This window comes from Pristiophorus japonicus, chromosome 3 (assembly GCF_044704955.1).
Source record: "Pristiophorus japonicus isolate sPriJap1 chromosome 3, sPriJap1.hap1, whole genome shotgun sequence".
Classification (NCBI taxonomy): Eukaryota; Metazoa; Chordata; class Chondrichthyes; family Pristiophoridae; genus Pristiophorus; species Pristiophorus japonicus.
This window is the reverse complement of record NC_091979.1, coordinates 254,006,341-254,030,516: the sequence shown is the minus strand read 5'-3', so window position 1 is coordinate 254,030,516 and position 24,176 is coordinate 254,006,341. Positions and strand designations below refer to the sequence as shown.

The 24,176-nt window shown below is 42.9% G+C and overlaps 1 protein-coding gene across 1 annotated transcript in view; it reads right to left on the bottom strand.

The window, feature by feature from the left end:
- Positions 1 to 7,407: 7,407 nt before the first annotated feature.
- eif3s10 (eukaryotic translation initiation factor 3, subunit 10 (theta)) overlaps positions 7,408 to 24,176 on the bottom strand; it is a 52,222-nt gene continuing 35,453 nt past the window's right edge. Inside the window, exons 14-22 of the mRNA XM_070876554.1 lie at positions 23,087 to 23,200; positions 22,749 to 22,871; positions 21,519 to 21,672; positions 21,236 to 21,420; positions 19,266 to 19,366; positions 13,621 to 13,889; positions 13,006 to 13,135; positions 11,722 to 11,921; positions 7,408 to 8,413 (exon numbers count right to left, since the gene is read on the bottom strand). Of these exons, the coding sequence (XP_070732655.1) occupies positions 8,214 to 8,413; positions 11,722 to 11,921; positions 13,006 to 13,135; positions 13,621 to 13,889; positions 19,266 to 19,366; positions 21,236 to 21,420; positions 21,519 to 21,672; positions 22,749 to 22,871; positions 23,087 to 23,200 (1,476 nt within the window). The 3' untranslated portion in view covers positions 7,408 to 8,213. The remainder of the gene's footprint in view (positions 8,414 to 11,721; positions 11,922 to 13,005; positions 13,136 to 13,620; positions 13,890 to 19,265; positions 19,367 to 21,235; positions 21,421 to 21,518; positions 21,673 to 22,748; positions 22,872 to 23,086; positions 23,201 to 24,176) is intronic.

Here is a 24,176-nt window from a genome sequence, read left to right as displayed (position 1 = left end):
TTTCATCTTTAATAATTGATTCCAACATTTTCCCCACTACTGATGTCAGACTAACTCGTCTATAGTTACCGGTTTTCTCTCTCCCTCCTTTTTTAAAAAGTGGTGTTACATTAGCTACCCTCCAGTCCATAGGAACTCATCCAGAGTCGATAGACTTTTTAAAATGATCATCAATGCATCCACTATTTCTAGGGCCACTTCCTTAATTACTCTGGGATTTATCGGCCTTCAATCCCATCAATTTCCCTATCACAATTTCCTGCCTAATAAGGATATCCTTCAGTTTCTCCTTCTCACTAGACCCTCGGTCCCCTAGTATTTCCGGAAGGTTATTTGTGTCTTCCTTTGTGAAGACAGAACCAAAATATTTGTTCAACTGGTTTGCCATTTCTTTTTCCCCATTATAAATTCACCTGAATCTGACTGCAAGGGACCTACTTTTGTTTTCACTAATCTTTTTCTCTTCACATATCTATAGAAGCTTTTGCAGTCACTTTTTATGTTTCCAGCAAGCTTCCTCTCATACTCTATTTTCCCCCTCCTAATTAAACCCTTTGTCCTCCTCTGCTGTATTATAAAATTCTCCCAGCCCTCAGGTTTGCTGCTTTTTCTGGCCAATTTATATGCCACTTCCTTGGATTTAACACTATCCTTAATTTCCCTTGTTAGCCACGGTTGAGCCATCTTCCCTGTTTTATTTTTACTCCAGACATGGATGTACAATTGTTGAAATTCATCCATGTGATCTTTAAATGTTTGCCATTGCCTATCCACCGTCAACCCTTTAAGTATCATTCGTCAGTCTATTCTAGCCAATTCATGCCTCATACCGTCAAATATACCTTTCCTTAAGTTCAGGACCCTAACCTTTAAATAAAACATTTTTATGTGGCTGGACCAGTTGAGTTTCTGGTTAATGGTAGCCCCCAGGAATTTGATGTTGGAGAATGGTAATCTCATTGAATATCATGGGCTGGCAGCTATGCTCTCTCTTGTTGATGGTCATTGCCTGGCACGTGAATAATTCAAATGTTAGTTGTCACTTATCAACTTAGTTGTGGATGTTGTCCAGGTCTTCCTGCATGCAGACATGGACTGCTTCATTATCTAAGGAATTGAGAAAGGAGCTGTACACTATTGCAATCAGCAGCAAACAGCTCCAGTTAACCTTATGCTGGAGGTAGGTCATTTATGAAGCAGCTGAAGATAGTTGGGCCTAGGACATTGCCCTGAGGAACTCCTGCAGCGATGTCCTGGGGCTGAGATGATTGGCCTCCAACAACCACAACCATCTTCCTTTGTGGTAGGAATGGAGTATTTATCCCTGATCCCCATCGACTTTAGTTTTACTAGGATCCCTTGATGTCAAGGGCAATCACTCTCACCTCATCTCTGGAATTCAGCTCCTGTACATGTTTAGACCACAACTGTAATGAGGTCTGGAGCCGAGTGATCCTAGCGGAACCAAAACTGTGCATCGCCGAGCTCTCTCACCTTCCACAAGCCCAGTCTGGCAGTTATGTTCTTTGGGTATTGGTCAGTGAAGATACTAGAGCCATCTTGGTGATGGACATTGAAGCTTTACACCCACATTATATTCTGCCCCATTGATTATCTCAGTGCTTCTTCCAAATGATTTTCAACATGAAGGATTCCTAATTCATCAGCCGAGGATGGTAGGTAGTAATCAGTAGGTTTCCTTGCCCATGTTTGACCTGAAGCCATGAGACTTCATGGGATCCAGATTTAATGTTGAGGAGTCCCAGGTCTACTCCCACCCGACAGTACGCCACTGTGCTGTCCCCTCTGGTGGGTCTGTCCTTCTGATGGGGCAGGACATACCATGGGAAAGTGATGGAGGTGTCTGGAATATATGATTCTCAGGACTACATCAGGCTGTTGACAAGTCTGTGGGACAGCTCAACCAACTGTGGTAATGACAGCAGATACCCTTCCCTAAGGCAATACTGAACCGACAATGGGTTCATGATCACTTTTCCTGATGTTTTGTGTTTATTTCCATGATTTTTTTAAATGGAGTTCAAATTCTCAAACTGACATGGTAGGATTTGAATTTACATTTTCTATTAATCTCGTCTTCTGGATTACAAGTCCAATAACATTACCATTCGCTGTACAATCTGGTAGTGTTTGATGATGCACCAGTGTTCCATTCCACAGAACCATCACCCCAACTTCAGACAACACAACAAAACAATTGTTTGCTATAGTGTCAGCTGTGGTTCAGCGGGTAGCACACTTGCCTCCAAGTCTGAAGGTTGTAGGTTCAAGTCCCACTCCAAGAACTTGAGCACAAAAATCTAGGTTGACACTCCAGTGCAGAGGGAGTGCTGCACTGTTGGCTGAGACATTGACACAAGGCCCCATCTGTTCTCAGATGGACGTAAAAGATCCCATGGCACTATTTTGAAGAGCAGGGGAGTTATCCCTGTTGTCCTGGCCACTATTTATTCCTCAATCAACATAACAAAAAGAGATGATCTGGTCATTATCACATTGCTGTTTGTGGGAGTTTGCTGTGTGCAAGTTGGCTGCCATGTTTCTCACATTATAACAGTGACTACAAAAGTACTTCATTGGCTGAAAAGTGCTTTGAGACTTCTGGACATCGTGAAAAGCGCTATATAAATACAAGTCTTTCTTTGACTTCCAGAAGTCTGAAAGCACTTATAGACAGGCGTTTCTGTGGCCGCAATCAAGATTCAAGGGTCAAGGATGTCTCGGAGCGGGTACAGGACATTTTGAAGAGGGAGGCGCGGTGCATATAGGTACCAACGATATAGGTAAAAAAACAGGATGAGGTCCTACAAGACGAATTTAGGGAGCTAGGAGCTAAATTAAAAAGTAGGACCTCAAAAGTAGTAATCTCAGGATTGCTACCAGTGCCACGTTCTAGTCAGAGTAGGAATTGCAGGATAGCTCAGATGAATGCGTGGCTTGAGTGGTGGTGCAGAAGGGAGGGATTCAAATTCCTGGGACATTGGAACCGGTTCTGGGGGAGGTGGGCCCAGTACAAACCGGACGATCTGCACCTGGGCAGGATCGGAACGAATGTCCAAGGGGGAATATTTGCTACTGCTGTCGGGGAGGGGTTAAACTAATATGGCAGGGGGATGGGACCCTATGCAGGGAGACAGAGGGCAGTAGAGGGGGGGAGGGGGGGAGGGAGGGAGGGGGGGGGAGAGGGGGGGGGGAAGAGAGGGGGGGGGGAGAGGGGGGGCGGCAAAAGCAAAAGCTAGAAAGAAGAAAACTAAAAGTGGAGGGCAGAGAAACCAAGGCAAAAATCAAAAAGGGTCACATTAGAGCAAAATTCTAAAGGGGCAAAGTGTGTTAAAAAGACAAGCTTGAAGGCTCTGTGCCTCAATGCGAGGAATATTCAGAATAAGGTGGATGAATTAACGGCAGATAACAGTTAACGGATATGATGTAATTGGCATCACGGAGACATGGCTCCAGGGTGACCAAGGCTGGGAACTCAACATCCAGAGGTATTCAACATTTAGGAAGGATAGACAGAAATGAAAAGGAGGTGGGGTAGCGATGCTAGTTAAAAGGGAAATTAACGCAATAGTAAGGAAGGACATTAGCTTCGATGATGTGGAATCAGTATGGGTGGAGCTACGGAATACCAAAGGGCAAAAAAACACTAGTGGGAGTTGTGTACAGACCACCAAACAGTAGTAGTGAGGTTGGGGACAGCATCAAACAAAAAAATTAGAGATGCGTGCAATGTTATCATGGGCGACTTTAATCTATATATTGATTGGGATAACCAAACTGGTAGCAATGCGGTGGAGGAGGATTTCCTGGAGTATATTAGGGATGGTTTTCTAGACCAATATATCGAGGAACCAACTAGAGGGCTGGCCATCCTGGACTGGGTGATATGTAATGAGAAAGGGTTAATTAACAATCTTGTTGTGCAAGGCCCCTTGGGGAAGAGTGACCATAATATGATAGAATTCTTTATTAAGATGGACAGTGACACAATTAATTCAGAGACTAGGGTCCTGAACTTAAGGAAAGGTAACTTCGATGGTATGAGACGTGAATTGGCTAGAATAGACTGGCGAATGATACTTAAAGGATTGACGGTGGATAGACAATGGCAAACATTTAAAGATCACATGGATGAACTTCAACAATTGTACATCCCTGTCTGGAGTAAAAATAAAATGGGGAAGGTGGCTCAACTGTGGCTAACAAGGGAAATTAAAGATAGTGTTAAATCCAAGGAAGAGGCATATAAATTGGCCAGAAAAAGCAGCAAACCTGAGGACTGGGAGAATTTTGTAATACAGCAGAAGAGGACAAAAGGTTTAATTAGGAGGGGTAAAATAGAGTATGAGAGGAAGCTTGCTGGGAACATAAAAAGTGACTGCAAAAGCTTCTATAGATATGTGAAGAGAAAAAGATTAGTGAAAACAAAAGTAGGTACCTTGCAGTCAGATTCAGGTGAATTTATAATGGGGAACAAATACATGGCAGACCAGTTAAACAAATACTTTGGTTCTGTCTTCAGGAAGGAAGACACAAATAACTTTCTGGAAACACTAGGGAACCGAGGGTCTAGTGAGGAGGAACTGAAGGATATCCTTATTCGGCAGGAAATTGATGGAATTGAAGACTGATAAATCCCCAGGGCCTGATAGTCTGCATCCCAGAGTACTTAAAGAGGTAGCCCTAGAAAGAGTGCATTGGTGATCATTTTCCAACAGTCTATCGACTCTGGATCAGTTCCTATGGACTAGAGGGTAGATAATGTAACACCACTTTTTAAGAAAGGAGGGAAAGAGAAAATGGGTAATTATGGAATGGTTAGCCTGACATTAGTAGTGGGGAAAATGTTGGATCAATTATTAAAGATGAAATAGCAGCACATTTGGAAAGCGGTGACGGGATTGGTCCAAGTCAGAATGGATTTATGAAAGGGAAATCATGCTTGACAAATCTTCTAGAATTTTTTGAGGATGTAACTAGTAGAGTGGACAAGGGAGAACCAGTGGATGTGGTGTATTTGGACAAGAGATTGGTGTGCAAAATTAAAGCACATGGTATTGGGCATAATGTACTGACGTGGATAGAGAACTGGTTGGCAGACAGGAAGCAGAGTCGGGATAAACGGGTCCTTTTCAGAATGGTAGGCAGTGACTAGTGGGGTGCTGCAGGGCTCAATGCTGGGATCCCAGCTATTTACAATGTACATTAATTATTTAGATGAAGGAATTGAGTGTAATAGCTCCAAGTTTGCAGATGACACTAAGCTGGGTGGCAGTGTGAGCTGTGAGGACACTAAAAGGCTGCAGGGTGACTTGGACAGGTTAGGTGAGTAGGCAAACGCTTGGCAGATGCAGTAAAATGTGGATAAATGTGAGGTTATCCACTTTGGTGGCAAAAACATGAAGGCAGATTATCTGAATGGCGGCAGATTAGGAAAAGGGGAAGTGCAGCGAGACCTGGGTGTCATGGTACATCAGCTATTGAAAGTTGGCATGCAGGTTCAGCAGGCAGTGAAGAAGGCAAATGGTATGTTGGCTTTCATAGCTAGGGAATTTGAGTATAGGAGCAGGGAAGTCTTACTAGTTGTACAGGGCCTTAGTGAGGCCTCACCTGGAATATTGTGTTCAGTTTTGGTCTCCTAATTTGAGGAAGAACATTCTTGCTATTGTGGGAGTGCAGCAAAGGTTCACCAGACTGATTCCAGGGATGGCAGGACTGACATATGAGAAGAAACTGGATTGACTGGGCCTGTATTCACTGGAGTTTAGAAGGATGAGAGGGGATTTCATAGAAACATATAAAATTCTGACAGGACTAGACAGGTTAGATGCAGGAAGAATGTTCCCGATGTTGGGGAAGTCCAGAACCAGTGGACATAGTCTAAGGATAACCCATTTAGGACGGAGATGAGGAGAAACTTCAACCTGTGGAATTCCCTACTGCAGAGTTGTCGATGCCAGTTCATTGGATATATTCAAGAGGGATTTAGATATGGCCCTTAGGGCTAAAGGGATCAAAGGGTATGGAGAGAAAGCAGGAAAGGGGTACTGAGGTGAATGATCAGCCATGATCTTATTGAATGGTGGTGCAGGCTCGAAGGGCCGAACGGCCTACTCCTGCACCTATTTTCTATGTTTTAAAAAAAAGGTAAACATTTACATATTAGTTTTAGATTTCTAAAATACATTTAATACCTTAAGCAACCTTCTTTGTCTACCAGCTATACTTTAATGAGACCACCAAAGTTGTATATCTTCCATTTATTCCAGCATCTCTGCTCCCTCTGCTGGCAGCACTAAAGGATAATACAAAAGTTGCTTTCCATTGTATAGAAGTCAAGTTTCTTCTAATCTATGGACTTTTCTGATTCTGTTGCACGGTCAATCTTAAAATGTCCTTGGCCAGCATAGTTGGAGTTTAGGAACGGCTCAGACAAAAGCATGAAGAGGAAAGAAAAATGGATTAATCTGCATGCACTACTCAATTGAATAATGCAAGCAAACTTGCATTGCTCTTTAAAAAAAGTATTGAGGAAGATATCATTTTCAATATCATCATGGACTACAATACATTTATTTTGAACTAGAAAGCTCACTTTGTATGTCTAAAGAGGAATGAGCTTCCAAAGTGAAACATTCCTCTCGAGACAAATGAATGTTCAGAGGATATTCCACTAGCCAGCCAAACACACTTCCTGGCACCACTTACAGGTTGTGGAGTTTAGCAAGCAACTTGTTCAAACTCAAACTGGTTACATTAAGGTGTTGCACACATGGGCAAGGCTGGTGTGTACATTTGACAGCATTTTCAAACCATTATGCAAAACAATTAGCAGTAGCTCAGGCACCTTAGTTGCAGTGCAAATGAGATAGTAAAACTGGTATCAAAAGGAAGTTTTAAATGAGGATATTCTACATACCCCAAGGAAACAAAATGCAGCAGCAGTTTAATAACTACAGTTGAATGACAGAGTGAGCATGCCAGTGAACTGTTGTAAAAATTCTGCAAAGCTTTGATGGGATTAGTTTATTTCTATCACTAAGCAATCCTCCAGGAATGTACTTATTTTGATATTCTGAACTTCACTACTCCATGAATTATACACATAACTCATCTTAACTGGTATCCCTTATTTCCCAAAGTTTCCAATCTTGGCTGTTTTCTTATGGAGCGGAGTCAACTACAGGACCTGACAGCTGCCACAGGTAGCAGAGAAATAAACTGAGGGGAGTAACCCTAACTGTTCCGAAGCACATGTAGTGGTATCTGCAGAGTCCTCATAGCCATGACCACACAGTGGGAAAGGGGAATACAATGAGTGTTATGATACACATTCACCTGCAATATTTAGATCATTTTTTCAAATGAACAAAAACAGACAGCTAATCAGTGAAGTTCTTTTATTTAACCATTTGTTTTTCTGGAACCGACTTATCAATATAATAGCATGCAACACAATCATTACTACAAAGACAGATTTGATAAGGTAAACCTTTATTCTAAAGATGGGAAGAAAATTAGCTCAGAATCAATGTAATAATCCAAATGAGAAAAGAGGATAGCAAACCTGACCAAAAATACTCCAAACTGCAAAGGTTTAAATAATGAGTATGTGACTTTTTAAAAAAATACGCTCACACAATAATCCACAATGTATTGTTTGTGATGGCAGCAGACATGCTGGCAACACATGTACCAAATAGTTGGATAATAAATGCCTTTATCATGTCTACATCATACAGCAAGGCTACTTTATCCAAATTAGTTGAGAAGATTTGAGAGACGTGTGTGTTTTGTATACATTTTCCTTTCACATTACATCCGCACGAGACACTAATTGTGTTCCATTTATTATCAAAGTTGCCACAGTTTAGTTAATAAAACTGGGCAATCTTGAAAATACAGAGTAAGCAGTCGTCATTTTTAGACCAAGTGAAACGCTGACATAGTAAAGGCAAGGCTTGGACATGCAACGGGTGTTTCATTTAGTAGGTTTCTATTATTTAAGCTGCATGATCGGCTTGTATTAAATTTGCTGTACTAAAATAGGTACATGCGTACAGTTTAACAAACATCAAGTTTACTGGTTAGTTTCAAATTTTTTATTTAAAGAGTTTGCCATGAAGTTACTGTAATTCAGATTGAAAAGAATTCAGCTAGTTGGTCTGGGTAAAATGGACATGAAGATACTTTTAACGGCGAACAGTAGTCCAGCCATCATCATCAATTTCGATTTTGGTGCGACGATTTTCCTCTTTGTCCTGGTCAGTTTTCCAGGCCGATTTTTCTTGGTCACTGTCTTTGAGCGGTTGACCTTTTAGGGAAGTATTCTGTGCCACATGGCTATCCTGGCTTTCAGCTTTTTGCTCCTCACCACCACGTCGCCATATACCTGTAAACCGATTCAATCATTAAGTATCACATAGGATATAAAGCACAGAAACAGGCCATTTGGCCCAACCAGTCCATATCGGTGTTTATGCTCCACTCGAGCCTCCTCCAGTCTTTTCTCATTTAAATCTATCAGCTGATGATTTGAGAACGCAAGACTTAGGAATGAAATTACTATGAATTAAAATTTTGTAACACTATCAAAAACTTCTTAGCAGCCCCAAAAATCACCTATAAAAAAGGTGTAGAGTTCGGTTTCATCAAACCGAGTTTCGGTTTCTGCAACCCCACTGCACACCCCAACAAAATACATGGAGCTTAGAAAGAGTGGATGCATTGGTGGTCACTTTCCAACATTCTATAGACTCTGGATCAGTTCCTATGGACTGGAGGGTAGCTAATGTAACCCCACTTTTTAAAAAAGGGAGAGAGAAAACAGGCCTGACATCGGTAGTGGGGAAAACGTTGGAATCAATTATGAAAGATGAAATAGCAGCGCATTTGGAAAGCAGTGACAGGATCGGTTCAAGTCAGCATGGATTTATGAAAGGGAAATAATGTTCGACAAATCTAGAATTTTTTGAGGATGTAACCAGCAGAGTGGACAAGGGAGAACCAGTGGATGTGGTGTATTTGGACTTTCAAAAGGCTTTTGACAAGGTCCCACACAAGAGATTAGTGTGCAAAATTAAAGCACATAGTATTGGGGGCAATGTACTGACGTGGATAGAGAACTGGTTGGCAGACAGGAAGCAAAGAGTAGGAATAAACAGGTCCTTTTCAGAATGGCAGGCAGTGACTAGTGGGGTACCGCAGGGTTCAGTGCTGGGACCCCAGCTATTTACAATATACATTAATGATTTAGACGAAAGAATTGAATGTAATATCTCCAAGTTTGCAGATGACACTAAGCTGGGTGGCAGTGTGAGCTGTGAGGAGGATGCCAAGAGGCTGCAGGGTGACTTGGACAGGTTAAGTGAGTGGGCAAATGCATGTCTGATGCAGTATTATGTAGATAAATGTGAGGTTATCCACTTTGGTGGCAAAAACAGGAAGGCAGATTATCATCTGAATGGTGACAGATTAGGAAAAGGGGAGGTGCAACAAGACCTGGGTGTCGTGGTACACCAGTCATTGAAAGTTGGCATACAGGTACAGCAGGCGGTGAAGGCGGCAAATGGCATGTTGGCTTTCATAGCGAGAGGAATGGAGTATAGGAGTAGGGAGGTCTTATTGCAGTTATACAGGGCCTTGGTGAGGCCACACCTTGAATATTGTGTTCAGTTTTGGTCTCCTAATCTGAGGAAGGGCTTTCTTGCTATTGAGGGAGTGCAGCGAAGGCTCACCAGACTGATTCCCAGGATGGCAGGACTGATATATGAAGAAAGACTGGATCAACTCGGCTTATATTCACTGGAATTTAGAAGAATGAGAGGGGTTCTCATAGAAACATGTAAAATTATGACAGGATTGGACAGGTTAGATGCAGGAAGAATGTTCCCGATGTTGGGGATGTCCAGAACCAGGGGTCACAGTCTAAGGATAAGGGGTAAGCCATTTAGCACCGAGATGAGGAGAAAATTCTTCACTCAGAGAATTGTGAACCTGTGGAATTCTCTACCACAGAAAGTTGTTGAGGCCAGTTCATTAGATATATTCAAAAGTGAGTTAGATGTGGCCCTTACGGCTAAAGGGATCAAAGGGCATGGAGAGAAAGCAGGAATGGGGTACTGAAGTTGCATGAACAGCCATGATCATATTGAATGGTGGTGCAGGCTCGAAGGGCCGAATGGCCTACTCCTGCACTTATTTTCTATGCTTACACTTCCACAATTATTGCAAAAATTGTTGGAATATTTGTTTTCCTCATGCCAAATGCGTCAACACCTCGATCATACTCCTGGGGCAGAATTCAGTAAAAGCTTATCCAATGGCAATCCCTCTCCTCTCTGTCCTCTGATCTCTTTCTTCAGTGCCACAGCCTTTCTTCTTCCCCTGTTTAATAGATGCTACAGTCAGTGCTCCTTTGAATCAGTTTCTTTTCCCTTCTAAGCTGCAAATACATCACCCCACAGGGTCTTCCTCCTTGTGTGTTTAAATCAAAACTCATTGTGTTCTCCCACAATGACTCACTTTTTCAGGGCCTCAACGCTCTAGAACATCTTGCATTCTTTGTTTTAGATTTGACGTCCACAATTTTCAGGCTTTTCAAAACTGAAATTTATCACTACTGCTTCACCCAGTCTCTGTTTCACTCTCGGTAACCTTGCTATGCTCTTAGCCATGGTCCTTCACCTTAGTTTCTCAAAAAGTAAAAAAAAGTTTCCCCTCCTCCGTAGATCTTAATGATTAAAATTGTATGGGAGAACGTCTTACGCAATTTGCCTCTGGGTCTATGTTGGATTTGGCTGCCGGCAGGGCTACCGTTTAATGGTCTGCTCAGACCTTTCCACGACATTGGTTGAAGGTCCAGCCCAGACTGGCAAAGGCCCAACTGAACATTCAAAGTAACTTTGCATGCAGTGTAAAAATGGGGCAGTTATTACACAGTTCAACACTAATGGAAACCAGCAGTTACTTAACGGTCATCAATAAAAGTCACAAATGCACCAATATCTAGCTGTTTATAAATCTTTTTCAAAAGACCCAAGAATATGACCTTCTTAAGCCTCAAATTAAACTGTAAGGTTGCTGTTCCATTCATATTTCCAGTCATATGCACTAGTCATATAATTGTAACATTTTACAGCACAAGAGGTCATTCGGGTCATCATGTCTGTGCTGGCTTTCAGAACTATCCTGGTGTCCCAAACCTCTATTAGTTGGCAACCAGAAGCCAGGCATTACAGGATTTCCCCAATCTATGGAGAAGTACTGGTCAATCCTTCTTCAACAACTTGCTGAAATAAAGAACTTGTATGCTAAATCGCAACCACAAAAACTTACGGTTGCAACACGATAGGCAAAAAAAGTGTCCAATCATTGCTGCACAAGGCATAAATAGATGCCGATTACCACTGGAACACCCCCCTTGCATTCTTTACTTTTCTCAATTTACAAACTCCAAACCAGATTTGCCTCATGTGATGCTTCAATAACGATCGAGGTAGCAAATTGGATATTCACATTTCATGGTGTCGATATTAACATGGTTATTGAAAATTTTGGGATTTTAAATGATATGTAGCAGCACTACCAAGAAATCCTAGTAAGAGCATCCTCAAAGAAAATGCTGAGAAATTGATTAGTTTTGCTTGCAACGAACTCTAACACAGCATTATTTCAAGCAACAGTATTTTGGCCGTTTACCATCATCTCGATCACTCTTAATAGGTGGAGCACGGCGCTCCGACTCTTCTTTACGATCCTTCATGTCTCGACGGTCACGGAGGTCTCTACGATCTCGATCGCCATCCCAGTCATCACGCCGTGGAGCTTCTCTCCAACCACTAGTCTCTTCAGTACCAGTACCTCCACCACCACGTCTCCAAGGGCCATCATCTTTGTCTCTGTATAAGCAACAAATCCATTATTCATGTTCATGAAATACAGATAGCTAGAAATACATGTCAATACTGCGAAAATACAATTTGCTACCCTAGTATTTGCAGTTCTACTTTACACCTGTTCTTGTGTAGAATTTTTGTTCCTCCTTTGCCCCCACCCAGTCAAAATATACAATGTGGTCCCAGGAAACACGGTAATTCTTTTCTGCACCTGGCTAGCATCTTAAATCAACCGTGGTATCTGGATGAAGAGCTTAATAATGAAGCAGTTGTCACTTGTTTGTAACATTTTGCACTATAGCGCTGTGTGTGTGAAACTAGCTAAAGATCAATTCCGCATATATAATCGGAATTTTGAACAGCAAAAAAGCAGGAATTAATCTCGCGAAAGAACGAGAACAGTCCTCTCCATGGCTTAGCAAGTTTACCCAATAGGTAGAGCTGTAGAGATACTTGACCTGAACAGATTTAATCTCCTGTCTGTGCCGAGTTAAGCAACCTCAGCTCAGACAGCAGCAAAGATGCTATAATTGGCATCAGTGCCTGGAGTTAAACGACAGTAGACAAATGCCAGAGTTCCCAGTCCCGGTCGCTATTGAGCAGGAAGCACGTGTGGATGTCGGATGAGAGCTGGTCCAGGCTTTTCTGCCGACACAGAACAATAGCCTGCCACCATTCACCATCGAGGCTCATGTCTAAATTTATGGCCACTTGGGCATGGCACCAGAGGGTGTTCTGCTGTACTCTAGCAAGGAGATAACCAGAAGAGGGGAGAAATCTGATGAGGAAAAAAAGGAACATCTCTATTGTATTCAATTATACTGTCCATTTACAATTTTTTAGCAAGGATTTTAAGTTTTGAGATGACAGTGAGGATGAAATGCAACACAATCAGGATATACAACTGCTTGGCAAAGTTGTAATGTAACAATTACTTCATTATTTCAAGAAAAAATACCCAATATGCCCCAAAAAACCAAGGTGCTCGGTATTTAAATGAAAGCAATCTACACCTTTAGTGGAACTGCCATTAATAGAATTACCTGGAAGAAACAGACAATTTGTTCAGAATCCTTGATCTACAAACCTAGATGCTACACGGCGATCATCTTTATCCAAATCACGATCTCTATCCCAGTTATCTTCTGAAGGCCTGGTCTCTCTGGGTGGGGCCCAGCTTTCTTCACGTGCCTTTTCCCTTTCTCTCCATCCACCACCTTAGATACAAAAGGAAGAAAGAAATGTTGAAGATTTCTTTGTTCTTACTTGTACACAACTTCCATCATTATGGGTGTAGTTTTAAACTTGTGCAGATCACTATCCGAGTTCGTCTACAAAAGGATTCCTGATTTAGCAAAACTTATGTTCTTGTTGTAAAGTGTTTTAAAACAATTATACTTTAACATAACATATACACAAGAATTTTTCTTACGGACTCCCTTTTCAAAGAATTCCCTATCTAACACTATCAGCACAAGAACTGCAACAGTTCAAGGAGTAGGCCCAGCCACACCTTCCCAAAACAACTAGGGATGGGCAATAATGTGGCCCTGCCTGCATTGCCCAAATCCAGAGAAAAGCTCCAAGATTGAAAGCTGGATAGTTTATATATATATATCCAACTATATACTTCAAAATGTATAACAACAATTCCCTCAGTTAGCAAGACCATGTCCAAAATAGTAAATAAGATTTCTTGTACCTGTACTAGGTTTATCAAGTGGTCTCCATGGGCCAGGTCTTGAATCCTCCACTCGCCGGGGAGCCCGGTCATCATCACGGCGCGATGCTCGGTCATCATCTCGCCAAGATCCCTTATCATCATCACCTCTTCTGAACAGCGGACCACGATCAGCGTCTCCTCTTCTGAACAGTGGCTCCCTGTCGTCATCCCGCCGAATTCTGTCGTCCCCACGACGGAATGCAGGCCTATCATCATCAAAGCCACGACTTTCTCCTCGGCGCCACTCTCTAAGTATAGAAAAATGAACACAAGTTACAAAAATTTTTTATAATTATATCCTCCTGTAAAATGCTAGAATTGAATTTTGGTATAGTGGGCATCATTTCAAAGTTTGCAGATGACAAGTAGTGAACGGTAAGCAGACTTCAGGAGGGAGATAGACTGATGAAATGGTCAGACTAAATTTAACGCAGAGAAATGCAAATTGGTGCATTTTGGAAGGAAACATGAGTTGCAGTATACAGTAAATGGTACAATATTAAAGAGGGTGCAAGGAACCGGGGGTTCACACACAAATCTTTGAAGGTGGCCGGACAAGTTGATAAAGCCATTAAAGCATAAGGGATCCATGGCTTTATAGAGGCACAGTGTACAAAAGCAAGGAAGTGATGGTAAAACTTTATCATTGGTTAGACTTCAGCTAGAGTATTGGGTCCAATTCTGCACCCCCCCCACCCCAATAGAATGTATGGCAAGGCTGTGGAGAGGATGCAGAGGAGATTTACAAAACTGGTACCAGGGAATTCACTTGTGGAAATACTAAAGAAGCTGGGATTGTTCTCCTTGGATTCAAGGAGGCGGGAGTCGAGAGAGGCAGCGGCCTATAAAAGGCTCAGCAGTCCGGGGAGCGTCGAGAGAGGCGGGAGTCGAGAGAGGCAGCGGCCTATAAAAGGCTCAGCAGTCCGGGGAGCGTCGAGAGAGGCGGGAGTCGAGAGAGGCAGCGGCCTATAAAAGGCTCAGCAGTCCGGGGAGCGTCGAGAGAGGCGGGAGTCGAGAGAGGCAGCGGCCTATAAAAGGCTCAGCAGTCCGGGGAGCGTCGAGAGAGGCGGGAGTCGAGAGAGGCAGCGGCCTATAAAAGGCTCAGCAGTCCGGGGAGCGTCGAGAGAGGCGGGAGTCGAGAGAGGCAGCGGCCTATAAAAGGCTCAGCAGTCCGGGGAGCGTCGAGAGAGGCGGGAGTCGAGAGAGGCGTACCTGTGCAGCTCCAGCTGAGAGAAGTCAAAAAAGAAGTAGAAAGAAATCAAAAGGTGACGTCACAGCCAACGTGGTAAGTGATTGGCTGCGGATTGGTGAGTAGTTTTTCTTTTTCTTTATTAGTCAGTAACTTTTAACATTGTTGTCGGCAATTTAAGTGTATCTAAGGGTTAAGTCATGGCAGGACAGCTCGGTCATGTGATATGCTCCTCCTGTACCATGTGGGAACACGGGGACAACACCAGTGTCCCTGACGACTACATGTGCGGGAAGTGTGTCCACCTCCGGCTACTGACGGTCCGCGTTGCGGAGTTGGAGCTGAAGGTGGATTCACTCTGGAGCATCCACGATGCTGAGAATGAAGTGAGTATCACGTGTAGCGAGTTGGTCTTACCGCAGGAGAAGGGTCCACAGCCAGCGAGGGAATGGAAGACCAGCAGGAAGAGTAGTGCAAGGAAGGTAGTGCAGGGGTCCCCTGTGGTCATCCCACTGCAAAACAGATACACTGCTTTGAGTGCTGTTGAGGGGGATGACTCATCAGGAGTGGGCAGCAGCAGCCAAGTTCATGGCACCGTGGCTGGCTCTGTTGCACAGGAGGGCAGGAAAAAGAGTGGGCGAGCGATAGTGATAGGGGATTCAATTGTAAGGGGAATAGATAGGCGTTTCTGCGGCCGCAACCGAGACTCCAGGATGGTATGTTGCCTCCCTGGTGCAAGGGTCAAGGATGTCTCGGAGCGGGTGCAGGACATTCTAAAAAGGGAGGGAGAACAGCCAGTTGTCGTGGTGCACGTTGGTACCAATTACATAGGTAAAAAAAGGGATGAGTTCCTACGAAATGAATTTAAGGAGCTAGGAGCTAAATTAAAAAGTAGGACCTCAAAAGTAGTAATCTCGGGATTGCTACCAGTGCCACGTGCTAGTCAGAGTAGGAATCGCAGGATAGCTCAGATGAATACGTGGCTTGAGCAATGGTGCAGCAGGGAGGGATTCAAATTCCTGGGGCATTGGAACCGGTTCTGGGGGAGGTGGGACCAGTACAATCCGGACGGTCTGCACCTGGGCAGAATCGGAACCAATGTCCTCGGGGGAGTGTTTGCTAGTGCTGTTGGGGAGGAGTTAAACTAATATGGCAGGGGGATGGGAACCAATGCAGGGAGATAGAGGGAAACAAAAAGGAGGCAAAAACGAAAGACAGAAAGGAGATGAGGAAAAGTGGAGGGCAGAGAAACCCAAGGCAAAGAACAAAAAGGGCCATTGTACAGCAAAATTCTAAAAGGACAGAGGGTGTTAAAAAAACAAGCCTAAAGGCTTTGTGTCTTAATGCAAGGAGTATCCGCAATAAGGTGGATGAATTAACTGTGCAAATAGATGTTAACAAATATGATGTGATTGGGATTACGGAGACGTGGCTCCAGGATGAGCAGGGCTGGGAACTCAACATCCAGGGGTATTCAACATTCAGGAAGGATAGAATAAAAGGAAAAGGAGGTGGGGTAGCATTGCTGGTTAAGGAGGAGATTAAGGCAATAGTTAGGAAGGACATTAGCTTGGATGATGTGGAATCTATATGGGTAGAGCTGCAGAACACCAAAGGGCAAAAAACGTTAGTGGGAGTTGTGTACAGACCTCCAAACAGTAGTAGTGATGTTGGGGAGGGCATCAAACAGGAAATTAGGGGTGCGTGCAATAAAGGTGCAGCAGTTATAATGGGTGACTTTAATATGCACATAGATTGGGCTAACCAAACTGGAAGCAATACGGTGGAGGAGGATTTTCTGGAGTGCATAAGGGATGGTTTTTTAGACCAATATGTCGAGGAACCAACTAGGGGGGAGGCCATCTTAGACTGGGTGTTATGTAATGAGAAAGGATTAATTAGCAATCTCGTTGTGCGAGGCCCCTTGGGGAAGAGTGACCATAATATGGTGGAATTCTGCATTAGGATGGAGAATGAAACAGTTAATTCAGAGACCATGGTCCAGAACTTAAAGAAGGCTAACTTTGAAGGTATGAGGCGTGAATTGGCTGAGATGGATTGGCGAATGATACTTAAGGGGTTGACTGTGGATGGGCAATGGCAGACATTTAGAGACCGCATGGATGAACTACAACAATTGTACATTCCTGTCTGGCATAGAAATAAAAAAGGGAAGGTGGCTCAACCGTGGCTATCAAGGGAAATCAGGGATAGTATTAAAGCCAAGGAAGTGGCATACAAATTGGCCAGAAATAGCAGCGAACCTGGGGACTGGGAGAAATTTAGAACTCAGCAGAGGAGGACAAAGGGTTTGATTAGGGCAGGGAAAATGGAGTATGAGAAGAAGCTTGCAGGGAACATTAAGACGGATTGCAAAAGTTTCTATAGATATGTAAAGAGAAAAAGGTTAGTAAAGACAAACGTAGGTCCCCTGCAGTCAGAATCAGGGGAAGTCATAACGGGGAACAAAGAAATGGCGGACCAATTGAACAAGTACTTTGGTTCGGTATTCACGAAGGAGGACACGAACAACCTTCCGGTTATAAAAGGGGTCGGGGGGTCTAGTAAGGAGGAGGAACTGAGGGAAATCCTTATTAGCCGGGAAATTGTGTTGGGGAAATTGATGGGATTGAAGGCCGATAAATCCCCAGGGCCTGATGGACTGCATCCCAGAGTACTTAAGGAGGTGGCCTTGGAAATAGTGGATGCGTTGACAGTCATTTTCCAACATTCCATTGACTCTGGATCAGTTCCTATGGAGTGGAGGGTAGCCAATGTAACCCCACTTTTTAAAAAAGGAGGGAGAGAGAAAACAGGGAATTATAGACCGGTCAGCCTGACATCGGTAGTGGGTAAAATGATGGAATCAATTATTAAGGATGTCATAGCAGTGCATTTGGAAAGAGGTGACATGATAGGTCCAAGTCAACATGGATTTGTGAAAGGGAAATCATGCTTGACAAATCTTCTGGAATTTTTTGAGGATGTTTCCAGTAGAGTGGATAAGGGAGAACCAGTTGATGTGGTATATTTGGACTTTCAGAAGGCGTTCGACAAGGTCCCACACAAGAGATTGATGTGCAAAGTTAGAGCACATGGGATTGGGGGTAGTGTACTGACATGGATTGAGAACTGGTTGTCAGACAGGAAGCAAAGAGTAGGAGTAAATGGGTACTTTTCAGAATGGCAGGCAGTGACTAGTGGGGTACCGCAAGGTTCTGTGCTGGGGCCCCAGCTGTTTACACTATACATTAATGATTTAGATGAGGGGATTAAATGTAGTATCTCCAAATTTGCGGATGACACTAAGTTGGGTGGCAGTGTGAGCTGCGAGGAGGATGCTGTGAGGCTGCAGAGCGACTTGGATAGGTTAGGTGAGTGGGCAAATGCATGGCAGATGAAGTATAATGTGGATAAATGTGAGGTTATCCACTTTGGTGGTAAAAACAGAGAGACAGACTATTATCTGAATGGTGACAGATTAGGAAAAGGGGAGGTGCAAAGAGACCTGGGTGTCATGGTACATCAGTCATTGAAGCTTGGCATGCAGGTGCAGCAGGCGGTTAAGAAAGCAAATGGCATGTTGGCCTTCATAGCAAGGGGATTTGAGTACAGGGGCAGGGAGGTGTTGCTACAGTTGTACAGGGCATTGGTGAGGCCACACCTGGAGTATTGTGTACAGTTTTGGTCTCCTAACCTGAGGAAGGACATTCTTGCTATTGAGGGAGTGCAGCGAAGGTTCACCAGACTGATTCCCGGGATGGCGGGACTGACCTATCAAGAAAGACTGGATCAACTGGGCTTGTATTCACTGGAGTTCAGAAGAATGAGAGGGGACCTCATAGAAACATATAAAATTCTGACGGGGTTAGACAGGTTAGATGCAGGAAGAATGTTCCCAATGTTGGGGAAGTCCAGAACCAGGGGTCACAGTCTAAGGATAAGGGGTAAGCCATTTAGGACCGAGATGCGGAGGAACTTCTTCACCCAGAGAGTGGTGAACCTGTGGAATTCTCTACCACAGAAAGTTGTTGAGGCCAATTCACTAAATATATTCAAAAAGGAGTTAGATGAGGTCCTTACTGCTAGGGGGATCAAGGGGTATGGCGAGAAAGCAGGAATGGGGTACTGAAGTTGAATGTTCAGCCATGAACTCATTGAATGGTGGTGCAGGCTAGAAGGGCCGAATGGCCTACTCCTGCACCTATTTTCTATGTTTCTATGTAACAAGAATTTTCATAAGGAAAGTGGATATACTTAAAAAGGAAAAATATGCAGGACTATGGGGAAAGAGCAGGGGAGTGGGGCTAATTGTATAGTTCTTTCAAAGAGCCAGCACAGGCACGATGGGCCAAATGGCCCGCCTGCTTCTGTGCTAGTATGATTTTACGGTAATTAACTTGGTTGTAGCCACTATTTTATGATAACTACATACGCATCAGTTCCACCATGCCTCCATTCGGAATCCCTTTCTATAACACGGGAATCCCTCCAGCCATCTCGATCCAAGTCTCTGTCACCCCAGCGCTGTGGTTCCTGCCAAGAAAAATAAATTTAAATATGTAACTGTCAAGATTGATGAATAGTAGCATCGCCTTTTAAAATAACAATTTCTTCATAATTCACATCCAAGTTCAGTTCAACTACAATTCTTCAACAGAATGAATCCTATTGCATCCAAACAAACATGATGTATCCAAGTTTGCTGATGATACAAAGCTCAGTGGGACATAAGCTGTGAGGAGAACACAAAGCGCCTGCAAAGGGATATAGCTAGACTAAGTGAGTGAGCAGCAAGGTGGCAGAGTATAATGTAGGGAATTATGAGGTTATTCACTTTGGTAGGAAGAATAGAAAAATCAGAATTTTTTAAAAAAGGGTGAGAAACTTTTAAATGTTGGTATTCAGAGATTTGGATGTCCTCGTGCAAGAAACACAGAAAGCTAGCATGCAGGTACTGTAAGCAAAAAGGAAGGCAAATGACCTTTATTGCAATGGGGATTGAGTACAAGAGTAAGGCAGTCTTGCTACAATTGTACAGGGCCCTAGTGAGACCACAGCTGGAGTACCATGCAGTTTTGGTCTCTTTATCTAAGAAAGAATATACTTGCCTTGGAAGTGGTGCAACAAAGGTTCACAAGATTGATTCCTGGGATGAGAGGGCTGTCCTATGATGAGAAATTTCATAGAATGGGCCTATACTCTCTGGAGTTTGGAAGAATGAGAGGTAATCTCATGGAAACATACAAAAGTCTGAGTGGGATTGACAGGGTAGATGTTGAGAGGTTGTTTCCCCTGGATGGAGTGTCTAGGACTAGGGAGCACAGTTTCAGGATAAGGGGTCGGTCCTTTAAGACCGAGATGAGGAGGAATTTCTTCACTGAGGGTGGTGAATCTTTGGAATTCTGAGACCCAAGCTCATCTAATGACTAATGTAGCAAAGCCTCCACCAGCTGGAAAAAGGGAAAGTTTTGATAATACTTGAGTTACAGTTTGCAATGAGATCGAACTACAGAACATAATCTTTCCAATTCACCTAAAAGCAACTGACAAAATAAGCACAAGTGGCAACATTAAATACTTTTAAAATCAATTACACGAGAACATTTTCATAGATGTTAACTATCATGCTAGTTCTTCAAATGAATTATCCTGCATAAACGAGTACAAATCAGTTGAAATAAAACCATTCTAATGCAATAATTACATCACCATTCACCCTCAAAATTTATGCAATTTTACCCTTTAGTGAGGTCACGCAGATTTAATACCAAAATGCCATCGAAAAATTTCACTTGTTAATTAGCTTTAGTGCTGGAGGCCACACTTCTTGTATTGATTACCTTCGTTCCTCACCTCAAAATTGCTCACATCCACTAGCTGTAGATCTGTGACAATTAGTATTTTACCCAGTACATGGTTTTCTCCAAAAAACCACCTAACATTCGAAAGGAAGAATCTACAATCATGCTTCTGGGGTCCTTTCCTCAGTTTAAATGACCACAGTATTGCAAGTTTCACACCCGCATTGCTCTTTACTGAAATCCTGGGTGATAATACTGCCTTGAGCTACAGCTTTTAATTCTTCCAGGCACAGAAAGTTAAAATAACACCTGGGCATGACATTTTTGGTGGTTCTTCAGAAAGTAGGAGATCCCATCAAAACTATACATTTGAGGCAAGGTTATGCATCATCTTCCTCCTGGATTGCTCAAGAGACCGTTGCATAGTAGCATGGTGTTCAATTATGTGGAAAACAGACATTGCCCATCTTGACCCATCTGAATTCCACCTTTTGCTGCTATATCACTGAGTATCAAATCACAACCATCAGGCTTTTCCATGCTCTGGACATTTGAAGCACAGTAGTGAACAAATGCCAGGATAACAAATAAAAGCCATTACCTTTCTGCGAATCTGGTCATCAGCATTTTTTCTCTCTTCTTCTTTACGACGCTCCCGTTCTTCAATTTCTAACTCTCGCTGGCGCCGTTTCTTTTCAATTTCTTCCAATTTTCTTAGTTTTTCCTGGTATTCACGCTCCTCTGCTTCCCGCTTCTCACGCTCACTGCGTTCCTTCTCTTCCCGTTCTACACCAAGAAGAAACTCCAAAATAAGAATCCCTGCCGTGCAACAATTCACATGATGTTTCTTTTGTCTTGAAACTATTGCAGCGAGATAGTCAAACCTTTTATAATCTTTTCTTCCTCCAATCTCTGAGCTTCCTCCTCTTTTTCTATGTAGTAGGTCTTGCGTCTTTCCTCTTTGCGCTGTTTCTTGCGTTCCTCCAAACGCATATTCCGTTCTTCACTGAGCTTATCTTGGAAATTCTTCAGTTTTTCCTTTTCTCAGAACAAAACAAAAAGCAATATAAGAAAAACAACACCCTTTGCCGAGGACCGCTTGTTGAAGTGATTTAAAGTCATGGAATGAGTTTATGAAAATAACAAAAAAGAGTAATGCTTCTCATGGGTGATTTCAGAAGTTGTGACCAAGAATCTCTTCAACAATAGCGCCCATCATGTAAGTAAAACGTCCCAAGGTGATTCACAGTAGCATTATCAAAAAAAAACAAAATTTGACTCTTGTTGTAGGCAGATGACCAAAAGCTTGGTCAGAGAGGTAGGTTTTGAGGAGCGTCTTAAAAGGAGGAAAGTAAAGTAGAGAGACGGAGTGGTTTAGAGAGGGAGTTCAGAGCTGAGGACCCTAGGCAGCTGAAGGCTGGAGCAATTAAAATCGGTGATGTTCAAAAAGCCATGGCAGAGCACAGAGATTAGAGATATCAGGGGATTGCAGGCAATGTTCCCCCTAATTTTATTTGGGTGCTCGGCCCCTTTAAGGAGCTGCGCAGCCAAATCACAGGTTTTGCGCATGCATAAAATTTAACATGGGAAGGGCTGGTTCTGGGCTGCGTGGGACCGGCAGAGAGCAGCGCAGCTTAGAGGGAACATTGATTGTAGGGCTGGAGGAGATTAGAGATACGAAGGGGCGAGGCCATGAGAGATTTGAAAACAAGGAGGAGAATTTTTTAAAAATTGAAGCATTGCTTAACTGGAGCCAATGTAGGTCAGCGAGCATGGGGGTGATGGGTGAGCTGGACTTGGTGCGAGTTAGGACATGGGAGGCAGAGTTTTGGATGACCTCAAGTTTATGGAGGGTAGAACTAGGGAGGTTGGCTAGGAGTTCATTGGAATAGTCAAGTCTTGGAGGTAACAAAGACATAGATCAGGGTTTCAGCAGCAGATAAGCTGAGGCAAGGACAGAGACAGGCGATGTTACGGAGGTGGAAATGAGCGGTCTTAGTGATGGAGCAGATGAGGTATGAAACTCAACTTGTGATCAAATACAACACCAAGGTTGTGAACAGAGTGAGTCAGCCACAAGTTAAAACATTAGTTATTTAAAAAAAATTACAGACCTCATAAACTGTACGTCGCGAAGCCATAAGCTTGGTTAGGAACATTTCTCGATCCTCCATCATTCTTGACATTCGATTCTTGTGCTCCAGTGCTTTCTCACGCTCTACTTTCATATTAGTGATCTATAAATAAAAGTATTTACAATCTTCAACTGCACAGACAGATGTAATTTACCCTATTGCTAAATCACAAAGAGCAACTTAACTCAAGTTACAGAGCAACTTAACTCAAGTTACAACATCCAGGAACGCAGAGAGCAGAATGTTCAAAATAACCCATTGAAGCAGGAATCAAGAGAAGGTCTGAAATGCACATGTATACAAATTAGATCACCCACCCGGTCTTCCTCTTGAAGCTCCCACAATTCCATATCTTGTATTCGCTGTTCCTCAAAAGCCTTTTTGAGCAAAGGTATTTCTTCCAATCGTTTGGCTCTTTCATAAAAGTCAATCTGTACAAAACCAAAGCAAATAGCAATGAGAGGTGGTCTTTTATTTTCAGAACTCTTCGAATATAATATTCTGGAGAAATTGGCAAGGGCTTTTAAACTTGCGCAACGTACATTTTACATATTAGCTTAGAATATACTACCTTCATCAATTGACCATCAAATTTTAAGCAGCATTCTGGTACACTTGGCTTGATAAGTTTCATTACTGTGCACCTAATGATTATTCAGATCTGCATTGACAACCAAATTACATCTCCCAGGTGTATGATGCTTCAACTCAGCAGAAATCCAGCTATAACTACATGTAGCTATCAGTTTTTAATCTGTTACAAGAACAATCTAGTAGATTCAGCTTATTTTGGTTAGAGCACCAACCACTATAACACAGATGTAAGCACAGGGAAATGATTAGTGAACCTCTCTCTTGGTGCGACGCAATGTCAGATTATTTTCTCACTGACAACAGTCTCAAAAATATAGGTAAAACATAATTAGTTTAAATTCTTCTCTGCATGTTATTAATACTACATTTTTAATTTATGTCGCCCAGTCATTCAAAGGCTGGTCGGAGACTGGCCAGCTACCAACAGTGCTCAAAACAGCCACTGGGAGATTTACTGACATGCTCGCCATCCCACCTCCTAAAATAGGAAAGAGCTTGACCTGAACTTTGTGCTCCACAATAATATATTCAACACTGGTAATGTACAGTATGGAAAATCGCAGATGCAACCCCATGTTTTATTATTTCATGCTACAATGCAATGAAGTACCAGAGCACCACCCTAACCCACTGAAAGGTACTCTTATTAGCATTGCCATTGTTACACCACAGAGACACAATATTGCAAAGCCAACTTGTCTCTATGGCTCCTTACTGATCACCTTAATTGAATTATTACATCATCATCAGTACCTACTTCACATCTCAGCAGTTAAGTCGCTGTCACCATTTTCTTTTATCGTGATTGCGGTT